Genomic DNA, 21538 nt, shown 5'->3' on the forward strand with positions numbered 1-21538 from the left:
GTATGTTATAAGAATTGAATATGATCATCATCGTCGATAAAGAGAAATAGGACTAAACCATAAACACATATTCCTCTCAAATCAACTAAAAAATTTAACAAACATGACAATGCAAGTTTTATTTCAAGGTCACACCCCCCTCCCTTTCACGTGATTGTTTGTTATTGTTTTAGAATCTAGAATGACTTGGTTTTGTATACATGCATTTGAGGATCAAGGAAAACTTTCTGGGCCTTTCAGATTCATTGTTTTATTTATGTTTTATTTTAATTCTTAGTTAAGTTAATGTAATTATGTCTGCACCCAGTCGGAACTGTTTATGAGTGCACCACCATGTGCATCACTCAAAATAGATCCCCCGGTGTACATGAGATACGAGGTCCGTCTTCCGAGAGGTGTCGCCTGTGGCACGAAAACCTGAACTGAATTCTGGACTTTTTCTTTTTTAGACGTTTCTGAATAACCCCATTGTCGTTTACATCTGTTATTTAAAATGCGTGATACGTTGCTACATAATTAGAAATCCGGCGCAGCAATCCTTTTCTAGTAATCACAAATGGCTGTGATTGGTCCATCCTCACCAACGCTGAAAAAAGTAACAGAAACCACGTGATAACACCACATCCTTTCGCTGCGGTTATGACACTATTCACCTGAAAATGTTTAAAGAGAAACGTACTTTCTTTATAGCAGTTTCATTTAAAAATAGCAAGTGAATGGTTGAAACACAATACTTATTATTTATGTCCACCGAGACCAATTAAGGACAAATTTCGGGCCACTAATGCGCGCACTTAAAAGTGACTCACACGTGACATCTTTTCCCTCAATCTTGTGAAAATGCAGAGGGTTGGATTACACCTGATCTGTGGTGGTAGATGAGGTGGTTAAAATTGGCAGAAGCGGGATCCAAAGTGTTTACTCTAGTCTAGACTATGATCCCATTAAAACGCAGGAAAGTATCTCTAACTGTTAGCCAACAGAATGACATCTGTAAATTTCCCCATGTTTCTATATTCATCTTGGAGAGAAAGATGGGAACATCTAGAAGAGCATTTCTTACACGACTAGGACGGAGCAAAGGATTTCTTATTAAAGAAACCTACAGGTATGTTTACACTACGAACCGTCGTCAATTTATCATGGTATTGCCACAGTTCTTTTTTGTTCCATAAAACACAGGTTATTAATCTATTATATAGATAAAATTTGATTTAAATAATACATACTGTTGTGCATTACTAAAGTGAGTAGAAATATATAAGTAATGTAACTTAATTTAACTAATTTTAGGTATGTAATATACATTTTTCAGTGTATAAATTGGGTGTTTATAAATGATAGATGGCTTTTAAATTTTAGGATGGGTCCTTCACACGAGGATGATCATATTTGGGGGTCCGTGGCATCTTAAAGATTGAAACCCCCTGCCATGAAAGATAACTTTTGGACTAGCCCAGTTTGTTTTCTTCTACAGTTCCTCCATCACACATATTGTGTCAGAAAACAACAGTGGAGATGAACTGCAGGCCTGGCTGGACAACCAAACAGGACCAGACACTTCCAGTTCTGTCCATTTGTTAGATATCAAGTGGTTTACGGAGAGCATGGAGGCAGGACATCCCGTTACTGTTCAGGACAGACACACATTACAGGTACAAGGGCAGATCTCACTTGCTGGGTCTGCTTTTATGGACACATTACTTTCAAAAAAGAGCAAATGAACTAAGTATGTAAATATGTTGCAGGTTAACCCACAACCCAACATAGACCCAACTGCAGTGCTGATGAAAAGTTATGCCTGTCAAAGACGAACACCTTTGAAACACCACAATTTATTTCTAACAGTGAGTTATTTGATGTCTCAAATGATTTCTGTTTATTCACTGCCAAAGATGAGCAGTTATTTGACACTCTGTCCTGTAGGATGCTCTTGAAATCTTGTCTCAAAATGCCGAATATAATGACAATGAAGGACGGAGCGTCGCTTTTAGACGGGCAGCTTCAGTCCTAAAGGCACTTCCCTATCGAGTGAAGAACATGGAGGATCTGAGGTCTTTGCCCTGCCTGGGTGACCATTCACAGAGGGTTATTAAGGTGACAATTATGCTTTCTTAAAGGGAAAGTTCACACAAAAATGAAAATTCTGTCATTATTTACTCACCCTCAAGTTGTTACAAACCCGTATAAAATTATTTGTTCTGCTGAAGAGGAACCATTGCCTTTGTCGCTTTGGATAAAAGTGTCTGCTAAAGAACTTCTCTCAAAAATCCATATTGTCTAGATATATCTGTTAAGAAGCTTATTTCACCATTTAGGAGATTTTAGAAGATGGATCATCAAGAGAAGTGGAGTCAACAAGGCAATCAGATCAATTTCAGGCCATGAAGGTAATGATGGGTTTATGTTCAAAAATAGCATTCTTTCATACAACTCAAACTATTCTGAATATTGGCATCTGCCATTATAAATTAAATAACTGATTTTGTACCGTTAGTTTGTGAATTATGAAGTCGCAACCTTTTCTGCAGGCACTAACTGGTATTTTTGGGGTGGGTGTGCGGACGGCAGATCGCTGGTTTAGAGAGGGATTGCGATCTCCTGATGATTTGTTTCGCACAGGACAACAGTTGAACCGTGCACAGCAAGCAGGTACTGCATTTCAATGTGCTACATTTTTGTAATTATATTCATAAATATAGAAATATTTTCATCAAACAACCTATATATATATATATATATATATATATATATATATATATACACATACACACACACACACACACACACACACGCATATATATATATATATACACACACACACACACACACACACGCATATATATATATATACACTGCTCAAAAAAATAAAGGGAACACTTTTTAATCAGAGAATAGCATCAAGTCAGTTAAACTCCTGGGATATTGATCTGGTCAGTTAAGTAACAGAGGGGGTTGGTAATCAGTTTCAGCTGCTTTAGTGTTAATGACATTAACAGCAGGTGCACTAGATGGGCAACAGTGAGACAACCCCCAAAACAGGAATGGTTTTACAGGTGGAGGCCACTGACATTTTTTCCCTACTCATCTTTTTGGACTGTTTTTCACCAGTTTTGCATTTGGCTAGGGTCAGTGTCACTACTGGTAGCATGAGGCGATACCTGGACCCTACAGAGGTTGCGCAGGCAGTCCAGCTCCTTCAGGATGGCTCATCAATACATGCCATTGCCAGAAGGTTTGCTGTGTCTCCCAGCACAGTCTCAAGAGCATGGAGGAGATTCCAGGAAGACAGACAGTTACTCTAGGAGAGCTGGACAGGGCCGTAGAAGGTCCTTAACCCATCAGCAGGACCGGTATCTGCTCCTTTGTGCGAGGAGGAACATGATGAGCACTGCCAGAGCCCTACAAAATGACCTCCAGCAGGCCACTGGTGTGAATGTCTCTGACCAAACAATCAGAAACAGACTTCATGAGGGTGGCCTGAGAGCCCGACGTCCTCTAGTGGGCCCTGTGCTCACTGCCCAGCACCAGGGAGCTCGATTGGCATTTCCCATTGAACACCAGAATTGGCAGGTCCGCCACTGGTGCCCTGTGGTTTTCACAAATGAGAGCAGGTTCACCCTGAGCACGTGACAGACAGGAAAGGGTCTGGAGAAGCTGTGGAGAATGTTATGCTGCCTGTAACATCGTTCAGCATGACCGGTTTGGTGGTGGGTCAGTGATGGTCTGGGGAGGCATATCCATGGAGGGACGCACAGACCTCTGCAGGCTAGACAATGGCACCCTGACTGCCATTAGGTATCGGGATGAAATCCTTGGATCCATTGTCAGGCCCTATGATGGTGCAGTGGGTCCTGGGTTCCTCCTGGTGCACAACAATGCCCGGCCTCATGTGGCGAGAGCATGCAGGCAGTTCCTGGAGGATGAAGGAATGATACCATTGAAGGGCCACCACGCTCACCTGACCTACGTCCAATAGAACACCTCTGGGACATTGTGTTTCGGTCCATCTGACATCACCTGGTTGCACCTCAGACTGTCCAGGAGCTCAGTGATGCGCTGGTCCAGATCTGGGAGGAAATACCCCAGGACACCATCCGTCGTCTCATTAGGAGCATGCCCTGACGTTGTCAGGCATGCATACAAGCACGTGGGGGCCATACAAACTACTGAGTACCATTCTGAGTTGCTGCAATAAAATTTCAGCAAAATTGACAAGCCTGCTGCATCATTTTTTCACTTAGATTTCCGGGGTGTCTTTGAATTCAATCCTCTGTAGGTTGATCATTTTCATTTCCTTCAAACGATGTGGCATCCTTTCGTTCATAACACATTACCCAGTCCATATTAGTATAGATATCCAGCATGATATTTTTCCCCATTGAGATCTGGTGTGTTTTCAAAGTGTTCCTTTAATTCTTTTGAGCAGTGTATATATATATAAGGTACAAAATTGCCATATATATATATATATATATATATATATATATATATATATATATATATACATATATACATACACACACACACACACACACACACACACATATATATTAATTTAAGTGTGTGTCCGTGTAAACTATTTTTTTCTTTTTTTTTTAATTAATAAACAATTAATTAAACAATTTAAACAAGCATCTATAACTCTACAAACAAATTAGAAGAAGATTTAGCACCGGTTAATGAATTATGATGTGGTTCTTCAAAAAAACTGAAATGAGCGATCTAGAATTTGAAATGACCTCTGACCTCATCACTTTCAGGTGTCCAGTATTACGACGACCTCCAGAAACCCGTCACTAAGGCGGAGGCTGATGTCATCAGTGATATCGTAGAGAAAGCTGTGCGCGCTGTGCTGCCCGGAGCGGAGATCAGGCTCATGGGAGGGTTCAGGAGGTCAGATACTGAATCTTCAAAGCATTTTTGAGCATTTACCTGAGTATACTGTATGTATGCAGGTAAAGTTTGATGTACTATATAAATAGAGCTGTGCGATTTAATATATTTGACATTTTGCGACAATATAAACAATCAAGCAGTTGAGATTCGCCATATATATTTCAGGGGGAAAGAAGTTGGTCATGATGTGGACTTTCTCATAACGCATCCAGAAGAAGGAAAAGAGGAAGGACTGATGCCTAAAATCACAAACTGGCTGGAGCAGCAGGTACTTGTGAAGTTCTTTGAATAATTGGATGATCAAATCCATTCATTGTGTCTGTTTGGTGTTGTAAATTAATTTTACTCGTGTAACATGTATTTTTCATCAGGGTTTACTGCTGTATCAGAAGACGACCAGAAACTCTTATCTGGAAAAGATGGACGGTCCAGCTAGAGCTCCTAATAACATGGATCGCTTTGAGAGATGCTTTTCCATATTTAAGCTTCAGACAGGAAGTGAAAGGGCCAGTGTGTCCGGCTGGAGAGCTGTACGGGTAGATCTGGTGGTCAGTCCCTACAGCCAGTTTGCCTTCGCTACTCTCGGATGGACCGGGTCTAAGGTGTGTTGCTACCTCACTTCCAAAGGATTAAATCGTTTAGAAAATTTCACTATTATTTATTTCTATTATGTATTGTTTGGTTTCAGTTAGTTTTATTGGTTGAGTAGTTTGAAAACAAACACTTTTAGTAGTACTTTTAAACACTTACTAAATACTGTAATTATTAAATACATTTAGTAATTTTCATAGTCAGATCACTGATTATTGATTGAAATCAATCAAAATTGATCAAACGCACAAAAAATAAATAAATATATATATATATATATATATGTATATGTATGTATGTGTGTATATATTTATTTTTTTATTTTTTTATTTACTTATTATATATGTTTTTGACATTTTTATAAATTTTTGTCATTATAAGATATGTCTATATAGTATAGATTTTACACATTTTTATTTCAGTTTTGGTCATTTTTGTACATAAAGTTAAACTAAATGAAAATAAGAAATGTTGCTAGCTGAAATAAAATAATTTTAAGTTTTCTACACTTTATTTTACTTTATTTCAGTTAACGTTCATTTTACTTTGTAACAAAACGTATCATCAGGCTGATTAATGTGAATGTTTGACGGCGTCGTCACACTCGCAGTGTTTTGAGGTCATGATGGGCTGTTTGTTCTGCAGCTGTTTGAGAGGGAGTTGAGACGCTGGGCTGGGCAAGAGAAGCACATGTCTTTGAGCAGTCACGCACTGTACGACAGCAAACAGGTGAGCCACTAAAAGTACATCAATATTTATAGTATGTTAAAGTGCCCCTATTCTGCTTTTTAGGATATTACCTTTTATGTAGTGTGTGATATAGCTGGTAGTAAATGTAAAATAGGGTTATTGACTCCTAAAAGAACCAATTCTGAACTGCCTGAAACATGTCGTCAGTGATTCCAGTCTTACGTCTTGCATGAACCTACGTAGGTTTGTAACAGATTTGCATAATGCCAGCCTATGGTCTCAACTGGCTGCTCGCGAACAACGTCTGCTTTGACCCTCAAACACTGTAGTTGTAGCTGAGACTGGAAGAGTTTGGTTTGTGTTGTCGTCATTTAGAGGAGACGCTGTTTTCTGCGCTGCGAAATCAGGAGCTGAATACAGATATAAAATGTAATGGGCATTTTGCTTCCAACACATACTGTAAGCTTTCGACCAATCAAAACAAACTGAACCATCTGACCAATCAGAGCAGAGTAGACCAATCAAAACAAACTGAACCATCTGACCAATCAGAGCAGAGTAGACCAATCACAACAGACTGGTGCTGCGTTCCAGTCCACTTTTAGACACGCACTTGCGAACTTCCCTAAGCACTTCCCCTCAGGGGAATCCCTGCCGCCATTTTGAAGTGCGTTCCACTTCGTGAAGTGGACGAGGGAAGTTTATATGGACAGACCCTCGTTCCCTTGATTTTGACCAAGGGAGCGAGTCTACTTCATATGTACACTTCAGGCACCTATATGTCCCACAATGCAGTACGATTGTGACGTCACCACAGATCTCGTCTAATCACCACCACAACAGACATCTCTATGATATATTAATTATATTTTTTATTTATTTAAAACAACCCACACACACATATAAACATTTGGATGCTGCATTAAACAAATTCTTAAAGGAAAATTTTTTTAAATAATAAATCAACTCAACAGCTGATTCCAAGTGATCAAGGGCTTAGGACGTTCCAGTTGAGCCCATTGCAGTTTCCGCCAGTAGTGGGCACTCGTGCAACGTAAGCAATGACGTACATCCGAGTGAACGAGACGGAGGGAAGTTAGCGAGTGTAGGGCATGACAATTTTGGACTGGAACGCAGCACGGGCCATAGCAACCACACAGAACACCCTAGCAATGCATAGCAACACCATAGCAACCACCCAGAAAATCCTAGCAATCGCCTAGCAACACCCTAGCAACCACCCAGAATACCATAGCAACCGCCTAGCAACACCATAGCAATCACCCGGAACACCCTTGTAAACACCTTAGCAACTACCCATAATACCCTAGCAACTGCCTAGCAACACCATAGCAACCACCCAGAATACTTTAGCAAACGCCCTGAACACCCTAGCAACCACCCAAAATACCCTAGCAACACCATAGCAACCACCCAGAACACCCTAGCAACGCCCTAGCAACCAACCAAAATATCCTAGCAACCACCTAGCAACACCAATCAGAGCAGAGCAGGCTCTCAGAAAGGCGGGGTTCAGAGAGACCGAATCATTTATCGAACCGTGTGAGAAATGAGCTGATACTGCAATCTATATTATGAGAAAATTCAAGTGTTTCTTTTCTTACCTTGGATGCATGTAAACTTAATGCGGGAGAACAAAAACAAAATCTTTAAAAGAGCAAATAGGGGCACTTTAACATATTCTGTGTAATTTGACTTAAAATACTTTTTGACCAATATATTGTATAATATGTAGGTTTTATAAGTCAACATTAAATGTTTAACTGTAAAAATGCTCAACACCTTGCTAAAAGAAAGCTACATTTACATCTCTCTCTGTAAAATTGTACAGAATCAATACCTCAGAGCAAAGACGGAAGAGGAGATTTTTGCCTACCTGGGTCTGGAGTTTATTCCTCCGTCCGAGCGCAACGCCTGAATCCAGTCTATCAGTCTCCGCTTATCTCTACTAATGTGCCAGTGCTTCATCACAGAGCCGGATATACTTTAGATTTTACCTGCCAGTTATGATCAGATCACGTTTCACATATAAACGTTTATAAGATGTGCAAATGTTTTGCAAGCATCCGTGTTTTGCACTATAGTTTAAGGTTTTAACGTGGTTCTCCGTAAATAAGGTACAGTAATGAGAAATAATAATTCTCTTTTATCAAACACTTGAATGTTTATAAGATGTTGTTCATATTTTATGCTTTTTAATTAAATATTTTAACTGAAAATGTGTCACTATACATTATTTCCATGTTAGCGCTGCATTAATTTGACGTTGTCTTTGGATAAATGACCATTGCTGGGTTTAATGTAAGATCTTCACTGGCACATTGGTTTTGACTTGATTTTATCGTCTTAGCTGCTGGTGTGATTGTCTACAATTTTGATAAAGTTGCATATACTAAACCTATAAATGTTCTACTGACATTTACGGAGATGCATGGAGGCTCTCAGCTTGTCAGTGAGAATATTTGATGCATGTACACATCATATATGCAGATGTGTTTGTGGTTAGATGATGCCTGACATTATTCTAACCTCCTTTTTGTGCACCTGGTTCATTTTGACCCGCTTTTCCCAACCGCCAAACTTCTTTACATGCGCATTATATATTTTAAAACATTTTCTCGAATACTGGGGGAAAACAGACTACATAACTAAAAAATTAAACACACACAGCCATTTTGTTTTTCTGGCATTGCAACCTACTTAACATATGGATATTTAATAAAAAGAAACATGCTAACATTTGTTTTTTGTGACAAAATTTACGTGAAAGGATGTCAATTTTAAAACTATAGGACCTTCATGAAAGGGTGAGTTCAATAGTGCCTAAGTTTTGAAATGTTTTCATAATTATCTGTTGACAAACCATATAAAACAGGCCTATTTTTTTCAATTAACCTCTTCCTTCTGTCAATGCTTAGTAGATAGTGAATATATTTCAGTTTTTCATTTAATATGCAGTACTGTTTAACAAGTTTGGGGTCAGTAAGATTTCTTAATAAGAAATGTAAACTTTTATTCTGCAAGGATGCATTAAATTGATCAAAATAAAGATTTCTGAAGGATCATGTGACTCTGAAGACTGGAGTAATGATGCTGAAAATTCAGCTTTAAATCATAGGAATAAATTACATTTTAAAATATATTCTAATATAAAACAGTTATTTTAAATTGTAATAATATTTCACAATATTATAATTTTTACTGTATTTTTGATCGAATAAATGAAGCCTTGGTGAGGATAAGAGACTTCTTTCAAAAACATGAAAAAATCTTTCTATCCCCAACAGTATTTTAATACACACTGATCATCCGATTCATTTGGAAGAGGAAATGTTGGCGTTTTACCAGCTAGCGTCAGGTGAAATGAGACGTGTTTAGTCTGGTGTCTCCTCCAGTATATAAACAGACGTCTCTGTCTCTGCGGGGGATCTTTCAAGTAGAAATTCACCTTTCTTTCAGTGTTAATGGCAGCAGCATTTATTTAGGCTTTATAAAATAATCAAATGTGCATGAGAGAATTAATCCATGATACATTTGCCATTTGCCTAGAGTGCAAATAAATATTATGGAGACACAGTAGATAAATCCCCGTAAAAAAAAAACGGTAATATTCCGGCAGCTGGGGTGCCAGAAAAAAAAAACAGAAATTTACATGACATTTACATGTTTTTCATGTCATTTTACACAGGACATGTACATTTGCAGTCTATTTCTATAATTTGACGGGTTTTTTTTTTTTCTTTTACCACATTTCAAAAATACATGAAAAATCTGTAAAATAAAACAGTAAAATTCCGTAAAACTAGAAAAAAAGTTTTTTTACAGTGTAAATAAGAAGTATATTTAAATTAATAATCTGCTTATTTGAAAACACAAAATAGCCACTGGTCAAACCAAAAATGTTTATACTAATAATTATAAAGCAACTGGTGTGGAAACTGTTTTCTCTGAGATAAATTATTAACGTTGACGTATCTGACCTGTATTTTCTCTTTCCCAAAACAATTTCTCACTCAAGGTATTTAACTTTTTCTTAAAGGGACGGTTCACGCAAAAATGAAAATTCTGTCATCATTTCCTCACACTCAAGTTGTTCCAAACCTGTGTGAGTTTCTTTCTTCTGTTGAACACAAAAGAAGATATTTTGAAGAATAACCAAACAGTTAATTGACTATTTTCCCTTTTTACAATGGAAGTCAATGGCTACCGTCAACTAGTTATCAACATTCTTCAAAGTATCTTCTTTTGTGTTCAACTGAGGAAAGAAACTCATACATGTTTGGAACAGCTTGAGGATGAGTAAATGATGAGAGAATATTCATTTTTGGGTGAACTGTCCCTTTAATATGATGCCCTTTTAGACTAGATACAATGGTAATGCTCCAGTTCAGTTTATAAACCCCCCAGAGTACAGTGTAAATATTAAAAGCTCCTTGTTCCTTGAAAACTCATGTTTTGAGTTTCATTTCAGCCTAGTTTTTTTTTAATGACATTTTGTTTTGATGTCCCATCATGTAACATAAGTGTGTATAATACACTAATGGACAGTGTGAAACACTATATTGTTTTATCTCTGATGGCTGTTGGTTTGCATTGCTCTTTAAGTGGCGTGTCTTCAGGTTTGACAGGACATAAACCGGCGTGTCTCATTTTATCCACCTTTAAGTTGTATTTTATGGCGGTTTGAAACCGGCAGACACCTTCTGCTAACAACATAATTGACCTCTAAATGTCATTTTAACTTCAAAGGGCACGTCTAGGTTCACACCTCACATCAGCCTTTACATTACACTCTTAACAGGAAAAGGAAAGGCCCAAATGTAGCGTTCCCTCCTCCCTTGTCTTTCTCGGCGAGGACGCTCCTTTCAGTCAAGTGTCCATGATGTGAAAGCATTCACAAACATGGTGATCTGGCCCCGGCTCTTCAGTGGTGTGTGTCGTAAGAGACGGGGTGGGTGGGTTTCGGCAGTTATGCTCAATAGGGCTTAATGCCTCCTTCACACTTCCCCTCCCCGGTTCCAGGTGTGAAACAAAAGTGCTCTGAATGGGCCGCCGGAGCGTCCGGGACACCTCTGGTCTCCGTGAGGAGCAGATCTCTGGAGGAGCTCTCCTGATCACAGACCTGCTTTTCCAACCGGGCCGGTTCCTCGGGTCCATTCCTCTGATTGGAGTCAATGAGGGATTACTGGATGTGTTGCAATCAGGGTTGATGGGATTAACCGGATTAGTGACTTTCATGGACATTCCCTGCATAACAAACGAGACCAGAACACACTATCATGAGGCCGTGTTAAAGTCGTTAAACGTTGTACAATCGCAGTTTGAAGTTCTAATGTGATAATTGATACGTAACATACAATATCACAGAAATGTAAAAAAAAAATTTAATTAAATAAACCCAGCTGATATTGGCACACTAAAAGAAGAGCAATTAACAAATATTCTCAACATAAGGGATAGAGAACAAATTTGCTATGTATTAAGATTCCAGTATAATTCAGTTTTTAGCATGATATTTAGTAACTCATATCCTACATATTATATAATATATATAATGGGCAGGCCATGTGGGTATTAACACATTTTAATATTTGCTTTTATTATACACACACACACACACACACATAAATATATATATATATATATATATATATATATATATATATATATATATATTGTTGCCTATATATGTATGTATGTATATATGTATGTATGTATATATATATATATATTGTTGCCTATATATGTATGTATATATGTATGTATATATATATATATATATATATACATACATACATACATACACACACACTCACACACACACACATATATATATAGATATATATATAAACAATAATATATATACAAATATTACATACACAAACTTTTCTGTTAGATGCAATTAATCCATTTGACAGCATTAATATATATATATATATATATATATATATATATATATATATACAGGTATTTTTAGGTTATGTGTGTGTCATGCATTTATTTATTTATTTTTACAATATCTGTGATTATTTAATTACTATTATCTGTTATTTAAACTGTATTTATTTCTTTAAATTATTGGTATCAGTCTAATTAGGCTAATGTTGGATACTGTCAGCGTTTATTTATATATATATTATATATTGATGGCTAAAACTACCATCATACAAAAATTGTTAACTGAAATGAAAATTAAAAACTTAAACTATTTATTTTATTTTGCCCTCTTTCTCATTTCTCACAACTTGATGTACTAAAATAACTAAAACTGAAATGAAAAGTTATTTAAAAATACATATATTTAGACATTAAGAAGCTAATACAAATGACAAAACTGATCAAACTTTAAAATCAAAATGAAAACAGAAAATATAAAAATAAAAAGTAATTCAGACAAATAAAAACAATATCGATCTCAATGATACTAAAATAACACTGATGTATTTTATTTTATATTGATATGTATATAACATTAAAATGAAAGGACTGTATGTTTACATAAATGTATTTAAATATAAATGTTATTGTTTTGATTTCAATATCAGCATGTTGTAGGCAATAATGTTTCTATAATGATATTTAAATGTGCACATATCTGTCAATGGATGCTCAGCATAAGGGTAAAAGCATGTCCTGATGATTCTGCAGTGGTGTGATGCTCGTGGTGCCGGTGTTGATTTTGCACAGCTGGTTGTTTGGCCCTCGGGCCCTGCAGCGCTGGAGAGGGACAATACCTGAGCAATAACAGAGCAGCAAACAGCCCTATTAGAGATGAAAGAGCCTCAATGAGGACAATCAAAGGCCCTCACTGCCGGGGGCCATTACTCTGAGAGACTGCCGTCTGTAGACACACACTTAACTGAAGACTCATCAGCACAAATAAATATGAGGACAGAACAGTGTTATGGGTGTTATCCATCAATAAAAAATGCTGTCCGTATCCAACATGAGCCTAGACTGATACCAGTGAGTTCAAGAAATTAAAATAAAAGTCAATAAAACTGCTTTAAAACTAAAGAATTATTTGTCAAAGAACCGTTTTATTAAGAGAGGAGAGACTGCTGAAATCATTCAGATAACTTTCTATATTAATAAATGTGAAAACAGCCACGCTGACACAAAACATAAAGAATACCAGATTTAGTAAATAAATAAATGACACATGACCTAAAAAACAACAACCTGATTTAACTTAAATGACACATAACCTAAAGAATACCACATAAAAAAATAAATAAAAAAAAACTGCTTTGGAACTTTAATAAATAAATAAATGCATGACAAAAAAAATACACTGAAAAAGAAATGATTCGTTGAATTTAATAAAAAAATTATCGTATGTGGTTGCATTCAATTAATTTTACCTACATTTAAACAAATGCATTAAGTTGAACTAAAATGTATTAAGTTCAACTTAATGCATTTGTTTAGGTAAAATCAATTGAATGCAACCACTTACGATAAAAAATTGATTAAATTCAACAAATAATTTTTTTCAGTGTGACTAATTTAGAGCTTAAATACATAAATAAATGCATGACACATAACCTAAAAAATGACCTGGTTTAGAACTCAAGTCATGCAACTCGTATTCTCGTAAAAGAAAATCTTCTTACATGGAAGGATATAAAGAATTATTTTATTTTTTTGGCTGTAAATGGTTCTTCAGCTGCTGTTAAATTATAGGATCTTCAAATCAGTGTTTTGGATTCTGCTTTCTATAAAGCACAAGTATAGGTGAATTCAGGTTTTCCCTTTCATATCAATGGCAAAAAGTGTCCCAATCACCCTATATTGATGATTTTACTATAACCATTGCTATCAGCTCAGACACATTATAACAGAAGAGTCCCTCTCTCTCTCTCACACACTGTAATCTCTGCTTTAATGATAGTGTTAGTGAGATGAGAGGTGGCCCTGCCGTCTCCAACCCCTCCCGTCTGTCATCCATAAAAACAGGCTCCTGTCTGAGTCTGATTCCTCTCTGCTCACACACACATCAAAGTCAGCCCCGGGTTTATCACATATCAGGGCCCGGGGACGGCGGAAACGAGACGGGACCGTCCCCTAACACTGATCCTAGCGGAATATAGAAACCTACAATACAATTACAGAGAGATCAGTGACAGATAAGAGAGGAATGAGATCGGGTGTTTGTTGAAAGAGAGAGACAGATAGAAATGAAGATATGATGAGAGAGTGTAAACAAATCATCTGCCCTTTGAACCTTTAAATGAGCTGAAGAGGGAACAATATTGACACATTCAACAGTCTGAGTCATTTTATTCTCATTATTTGACGAGTTGAGATGATGAATGAACATGTTTTGTTTGACATCATTGTAAAGGAGTTGCTTCCATTCATAATTTGTAATCATAATTTAAATATTTCCAAACAACTGTAAAATGCCTTTTCCTGAACACCCAGAAACATATTTAGAGATATAATGCAACATATAATTCTTAAGACTCTTTATGATTTTACAACTATACATAATATTGACTGTTTTTTTTTATGTGATATTTGATAATGAGCATCATTTAGACGTTATGATATTTTAATAACCCAGAAACAAACAAAAATAAAAACACTTGATTTCATCAGTTTTAAAAGAAATAAATCTATAGGCCTAACAAAAATGAAGAAATAACAAACAAACAAATACTGACAGCCACACTATATGAAACATTAACCTAAAATGAGCTGATTTAGAAAATAAATATATACATACATGCATACAAAGACAACCTATGTCATAAAAATATCTGATTTAGAAAATAAATAGCAAATACCAAGACAGCCACACTATGACAAATAACAAAAAAACTGATTTAGAAAAATAAATATCAAGACAGTCACACTATATGACAAATAACCTGAAAAAATAATAATTAATGTCAATAATCAAAAAATGATTAAATAAATAATACCAAGGCAGCCTCAATGTCAAATAAGAAATAACTTAAAAAATACCTCATTTAGAAAAACAAATAATAAATAATACCAAGACAGCCACATTATATGACAAATAACTTAAAAAATACCTGATTTAGAAGATAAATAAATAAATAATAAATACCAAGAAGCTACACTATATGAAAAAAACACCTGATTTAGAAAAATGATTAAATACATAAATAATACCAAGACAGCCACACTATATGACAAACAAGAAATAACTTAAAAAATACCTGATTTAGAAAATTTAAATAAAAACCAAGACAGCAACACTGTATATGTCAAATAACTTAAAAATGTATCTGATTTAGAATTTATAAATAAATAAATAAAGATGACAAAGAAAGATTTGCCAGCATCTAGCTAGCAGGTAATAAATCTTCTAGTGAACCTTTGTATGCATAAAATCTCCACCCTTGGCGCCGTCTTTCTGTTTTCTTTCCTTCATTGAGCCCAAAAGGGATCAAACCCTTCAGATCCTTTAGAAACAATAATGGGCCAATCTGAGTGTGTTTTATTTGCTCGTCTGATAATCAAAAGTGTCTGGCGGGCTTTGAGATCACGTATTCTTCAATAGTGGGACTGATCAACTTAATCTCAAGCAAGCAGCTGATAAACCAGATCAACTATGCGTAATGATCCCGTTTGGGTGGGTGAATAGATCCAAGAGCCGGCAGTTATCTCCATCAGTAGTTGTTCTCCGCAGACTACTGTCTCCAAACTCGTGTAGTGTTTCTAAAACAGCCCATTAACCTCTACCTGCCACTTCAAAAGAGCCGCATGCTTTGATACCAATACCTGCTGAAGAGGGCTAAACAAGAGCTGAATTACACACGTTTGCAGACATTAAGTGTGTGTGAGAGAGACAGACACATTTACACTAAAGTTTTGTCCTATTGTTCTATCAGAGAAACTGACAAACAAACAATGAATAAATAAACAAACAAGCTGGTTTGACACAATCATTCTTATTCTATAGACAAAAACAAAAAACAACAAACAAAAAAACATTTGAGCTTATTTTTTAAGTAAAAATAAATATATTTAAAAAAAATATTTTCTTACTATGAAATGTTTCGGCTTGTGTTTTGTTGTGCTGGAACTATAAACAAACTAATAAATGACACATTACCTAAAAAAATGCCTGATTTAGAACTTAAATAAATAAATAGATAGACAAACAAACAAATAAATGACACATAACCTAAAAAATACACGATTAAGTACTTAAATAAATAAATACATAAATGACACAACCCGAAAAAGCCTAATTTAGAACTTAAATAAATAAAATGCATACATATATACATTTAGAATAAATAAATGACAAAAACTAAAAATATGATTTAGAACTTAAATAAATAAATGACACATAACCTCATTTAACTAAAATAAATAAGTAAATGATTTAGAACTGAAATAAATAAATACATAAATTACACATAACCCCCAAAAAACTGATTTAGAAATTAAATAAATAAATACATAAATAACACATAACTGAAAAAAAACCTTATTAGTTACCTTAAACTTAAAATTTAAATAAATAAATTACACCGAACCTAAGAAATACCTGATTTAGAACTTTAAACAAAGTAAAAAAATGACACATAAGAACTTAAATAAATACATAAATGAACAAACAAACAAAGAAACTGGATGTCCTTTTTGGGTGTTGTTTTTTTCTCTCCAATTTGTTGATCATTTCTGAAAGAAAGAAAGAAAGAAAGAAAGAAAGAAAGAAAGAAAGAAAGAAAGAAAGAAAGAAAGTTAGTTTTATGTTTTTTATGTGGATGTATCTTTGTGGGCATTATACGCTGATGCTTTTTCAATCAGTTTGAAGAGCTTTTCATTGGTTTCTCATGAAGAACTACAACTATTGAACTTTTAAGATTCCCAAATATCACTGCTGGTTATGACTTCCATGACTCAGCCTCTGTTTTTAACCTTGAACTTCCTCCATCAGACTCCTTCTAGCGTGTACATATATGAAATCCCACACACACACACACACACACCTCAGCGAGGAGACGGGATCAGAGATGGTTTTAGGGAGGGGATTACATCTCCAGACTTACTGGTGCCAGGAGTTAATGGGTTCACTCAAGGCCGATTGAGACGTCTTCATTACCACACTTGTGAAAACTGAAGGGGTGGAGATCAGGACAGGGGAGGATGTTTCCTTTGATCCGGGCCAACTGAATTGTAAATGAGCTGGGATTAGCCCTATAAATACTTGAGCCTCGTGCTGGAGGTGTTGATCAGTGAACCCAAAGCCACGCTTATCAGAACACAAACACAGATCTGACTCGCTCAGTCACAGGACTTCTGGAAACTCACCCTAAAGAAGAAGAACTGCATTACCTTGTCTGAAACCGGATATTTGTCTTTTCTTTGCTGGATTTGGAGCCGTTCTCGGAGATGAAGGGGCATTTTTCCATCGAGTGGCTTTCTCAGAGCAGCCAGGCCTTGCGCAGCTCGGCATCATCCACACATCCCTCAAACTCTTGGGACGGCCCGAGCACCTCTGGCACGGCATCCGAGAGCCTTCCCGGCTTCTACGGCAGATGGAGACCGGAAAACACGGAGGCTCAGGAGAAACACATGGAGCCAGCACAGCCGGGAAACAGTTTGCTGTGTGCATCTACGCAAGAGACCGAGTCAAGTGACAACAATATCATCCAGCAACACACTCACGGTAAAATGCTTTTCTAATAATCCAAGAGTATACGTCTATGCATTTTTTTCGTGATTTAATACTGTTATTTTATATTGTTTTTCATAGAATTAACAGTAAAATTGTATATATAATTAAAATTATAAAGGGTTTTTTTTTCAGTTATTTTAAATACCGATCTAAAATACTAACATTTTATTTCATATTTAATTTAATTAACCTTTTTTTAATTTAATTATTTGATGTAACGATTCTCCATACATTTCTCCTGATTCTCCATGTTTTCTGAATCATGTTATAGTTACAATAGTTAAAAGTAAAAGTAAAAAGTAAGGAATAAAAAACATTTTAAAATATATTAAAATTTAATACATTTTAAATAATCATTTAATGTAAAATTCTAAAACACTATTGTTATCTTTTTTTGTATTGAATTAGTAGTTAAAAAAGTCAAAATATTCTTTAACATGGTAACAATGGTTAAAAGTACTATTAAAATCCTTTTTTCCGGTCATTTTGTCAGTATCTTATTTTTAAAAAAAATATTTGATTGCTTACAGCAAATCAACAGTTTACATAGGATCTACGTTAATTTAATTTTGTGATTTTTTCCTACATTTTCTTCTATTTATTTATCATTTGAGCATTTTCAATTTAAATGCAAATGTATAATTTTTCTTTCCCTCTTGCAAAAGTTGTTTTTTGAGACCTGATGTGTATATGAATCTGTGTTTGTTCTCTCCTATACGCTATAGAGGCCGGTTTCAGCAGCAGCACGGAGGAGGAGGAGACGTCCGGGTACGAGAGCGAGGGGGGCCGTTCTCTCTCACCTGGGGCCCTCAAAGAGCCGGCTCCGTCTGCATCTCCCTCTACTGGCCGCAGACCCCGAACAGCGTTCACCGCCGAGCAGATCAACAGCCTGGAGAAAGCCTTCAAGAGGAACGCTTATCTGGGAGCCCAGGACAAAGCTGAGCTCTGCAAAAGACTGAATCTGTCTGACAAACAGGTATGAGGTTGATTTCTTTTTTTGGTAACACTTTACAATAAGGTTACATTTGTTAACAGTAGTTAACTACATTAGTTAACATGAACTAACAATGAAAAATACTTAAGCATTTATTAATCTAAGGGTATGTTAAAGGTATAGCGGAGGATTTTTTTACTTCCGGGTGGATCACCTACACTATTGGTCCTCCTAATTGTCAATCATTCTGGTGAATCAATCAAACTTTTCAAAAAGTGGAGAGGGTGGGTCTTATCTAAAATTCAGGAAAGATCCTCCACTATACCTTTAACACAACAACGGTGTAGTAAAAAACTTTTGCCTTTTTGAGAAGTTTTGCGTACAGACGACAACATTGTAAAAACAGATTTGCAAAAATGACTAAAAACGCTGTATTCTGCATGCCAGGCCAGTAGATGGCGATGTCACTGTAAAGAAAAGCCACAAATTCATGTTTTTGTAGTTTACACAGGGCCGATATTGGAATCTCTTTGAATCCCGTTTTTGCTTTCAGGCTCCCAAAACATCGTTATCGTATAAATGAACGGCCAAAACGCATAAAAAGTTTCAGTTTTTCGTTCAAAACGCTGTCGTGTAAACGGCCCCTTTGTTAATGTTAATTTAAACATTCACTAATATATTATTCAAATCAAAAGTTGCATGTGTTAACATTAGTTAATACACTGTGAACTTAAGGGCTGTTTACACCTCACCATTTTCAACTAAAAACTGAACATTTTTTATGGGATTTGGCCGTTCATTTACATGACAACAACGTTTTGGGGGCCTGAAAACGCAAACGTTTGAAAATGGGATTCAAAGTGCAAGTTTTCAAAAACTATACCGTTATTGTCTCTTTGTAAACTACAAAAACGCGAATTTGTGAAAATGTTGAGGTCATGCGCATGCGTATTACAGTCTATAGGCACATAATGTTTCTTTGCAAAGTGACATCGCCATCTACTGGCCTGCCATGCATAATACAGCCTCTTTAGTCGTTTTTGCGGATCCATGTGAACGGGATAGTTTCAAAAAGGTTGTCATCTGAAAAAAGCAAAGGAAAAACATTTCCATTTTTAGTAGCCTACATCGTTGTCGTGTAAACGTGCCCTAACACGAACAAACAACATAGAATTTTATTTGTATTAACTAACATTAAAAAATTAAACCTTATAGTAAAGTGCTACCATATTATTTAACGGACCAGAGCTAATATGAACTAACAATGAACAGCTGTATATTTATTAACTAATATATTAACAAAGATTAACTATCTTTGTTAGTTTGCAAACATTATCTAATTGGACCTCATTAGGTGCTACAAAAATGTATTGTCAACAATGTGCTTTAAGTGCTTCAACTTGTTGATGTGCAAAATATGACCTTACATTATGCTTCTCTCCATCAGATCAGAAACTGGTTCCAGAACCGACGCATGAAGCTGAAGCGGACCGTCCAGGACAGCCTCGCTCACGCCTGCCAGGCTAAGGTCGCCTCGCATATGATGCATTACTCCGATCTGCACGGTTTCCGAGCCGCTCCGTATCCCAGCTTCTACGCGGGGGTCCAGGAGAGCGCGACACCGTACGGCTCCGGGTTCCACTACGGTCCTGCCACCACCGGAGGCCTGCCGAGCCTGCCTGTGGACGCCCTGTATCAGTACAGCCAAATACAGAGCCTTCCCGTCCATCCCAGCAACCCCTCCATGATGACCCCGTACCCGCCGTACCACTCTCACTACTACAGCACACAGTGAGGAGAGGCCGCCAGCAAACCCGCCATTTCTGCCTGTTACTGTTGTTAGTCAAGGCTTTGTTTACATCTTTGCATTTGTGAATACAGGGTGAAGTGCAATAACAAATGTGATTTTTTGAAGTTTTTTTGTTTTGAAGAATTATTTAAATATGTTTGTAAATCTTGAAAAATGTCTATGTGTACAAGAGGAGTGTATAAATAAATCTTTTTCTATTTGACTACACCGTTTATGTTTTCTTTCGAAGGCTGTGAAGGGCCTAATTACTACACACTATACTAATTTTTTTTTTTTTTTAAAGAAGAAATTAATACTTTTATTCAGCGAGGATGCAATAAATTGATTCAAAAGTGACATCAGAGACATTCATAATCTTACAAAAGATTTTTTTATTGCAACTAAAATGCTGTTCTTTTGAACTTTGTTCATCAAAGAATCCTGAAAAAAAAAAAATGTATCGTTTCCACAAAAATATTAAGCAGCAGAACTGTTTTTAACATTGATAATAATCAGAAATGTAGAGCAGCAAATCATTATATTAGAATGATTTCTGAAGGATCATTAGACACTGAAGACTGGAGTAATGATCATGAAAATCCAGCTTTGATAACAGGGATAAATTACATTTTTAAATGTTTTCAAAGAGAAAATAGTTATTTTAAATTCTAATACTTAAAAATTTTACTGTATTTTTTATATCTAATAAATGCAGACACCTTTTAAAAACATTCCACAAACTTTTGAACACAAGTGTAGATATCAATTATACTGAATTAAAACTAAACATTTAATCTTACTTATTCCTTACAATTATTATTATTATTATATAATTATACCATCAAAATACAAATAATATATTTTGTCATGTCATTATGACAAACAGTTCCTCTAATGAAACAATGTTTTTTCTATCCTACTGCACATTTTAAAGTTACATGTTACTGTC

At 35.9% G+C, this 21538-nt stretch overlaps 1 protein-coding gene across 1 annotated transcript; it reads left to right on the forward strand.

The window, feature by feature from the left end:
* The first annotated feature begins 641 nt into the window (after nt 1-641).
* On the forward strand, nt 642-20814 carry LOC307152533 (DNA-directed DNA/RNA polymerase mu-like). The gene is made up of 13 exons (XM_079861264.1): nt 642-1108; nt 1478-1655; nt 1749-1847; nt 1927-2097; nt 2319-2390; nt 2532-2652; nt 4764-4896; nt 5065-5167; nt 5271-5501; nt 6136-6219; nt 17569-17857; nt 18592-18842; nt 20248-20814. The coding sequence occupies exons 1-13, from the start codon at nt 936-938 to the stop codon at nt 20593-20595; spliced, it is 2253 nt and encodes a 750-aa protein (XP_079717390.1). The 5' UTR covers nt 642-935; the 3' UTR covers nt 20596-20814.
* The last annotated feature ends 724 nt before the right edge of the window (nt 20815-21538 follow it).

Source organism: Squalius cephalus (genome assembly GCF_949319135.1).
Source record: "Squalius cephalus genome assembly, chromosome: 24".
Taxonomy (NCBI): Eukaryota; Metazoa; Chordata; class Actinopteri; order Cypriniformes; family Leuciscidae; genus Squalius; species Squalius cephalus.

Coding starts and splice junctions, on each gene's coding strand:
- LOC307152533 (XM_079861264.1), top strand. CDS start 936: ATGATCCCATTAAAACGCAGGAAAGTATCTCTAACTGTTAGCCAACAG. Junction 1,109..1,477: donor CTTATTAAAGAAACCTACAG/GTATGTTTACAC, acceptor TTTCTTCTACAG/TTCCTCCATCACACATATTG. Junction 17,858..18,591: donor CATCCAGCAACACACTCACG/GTAAAATGCTTT, acceptor TATACGCTATAG/AGGCCGGTTTCAGCAGCAGC.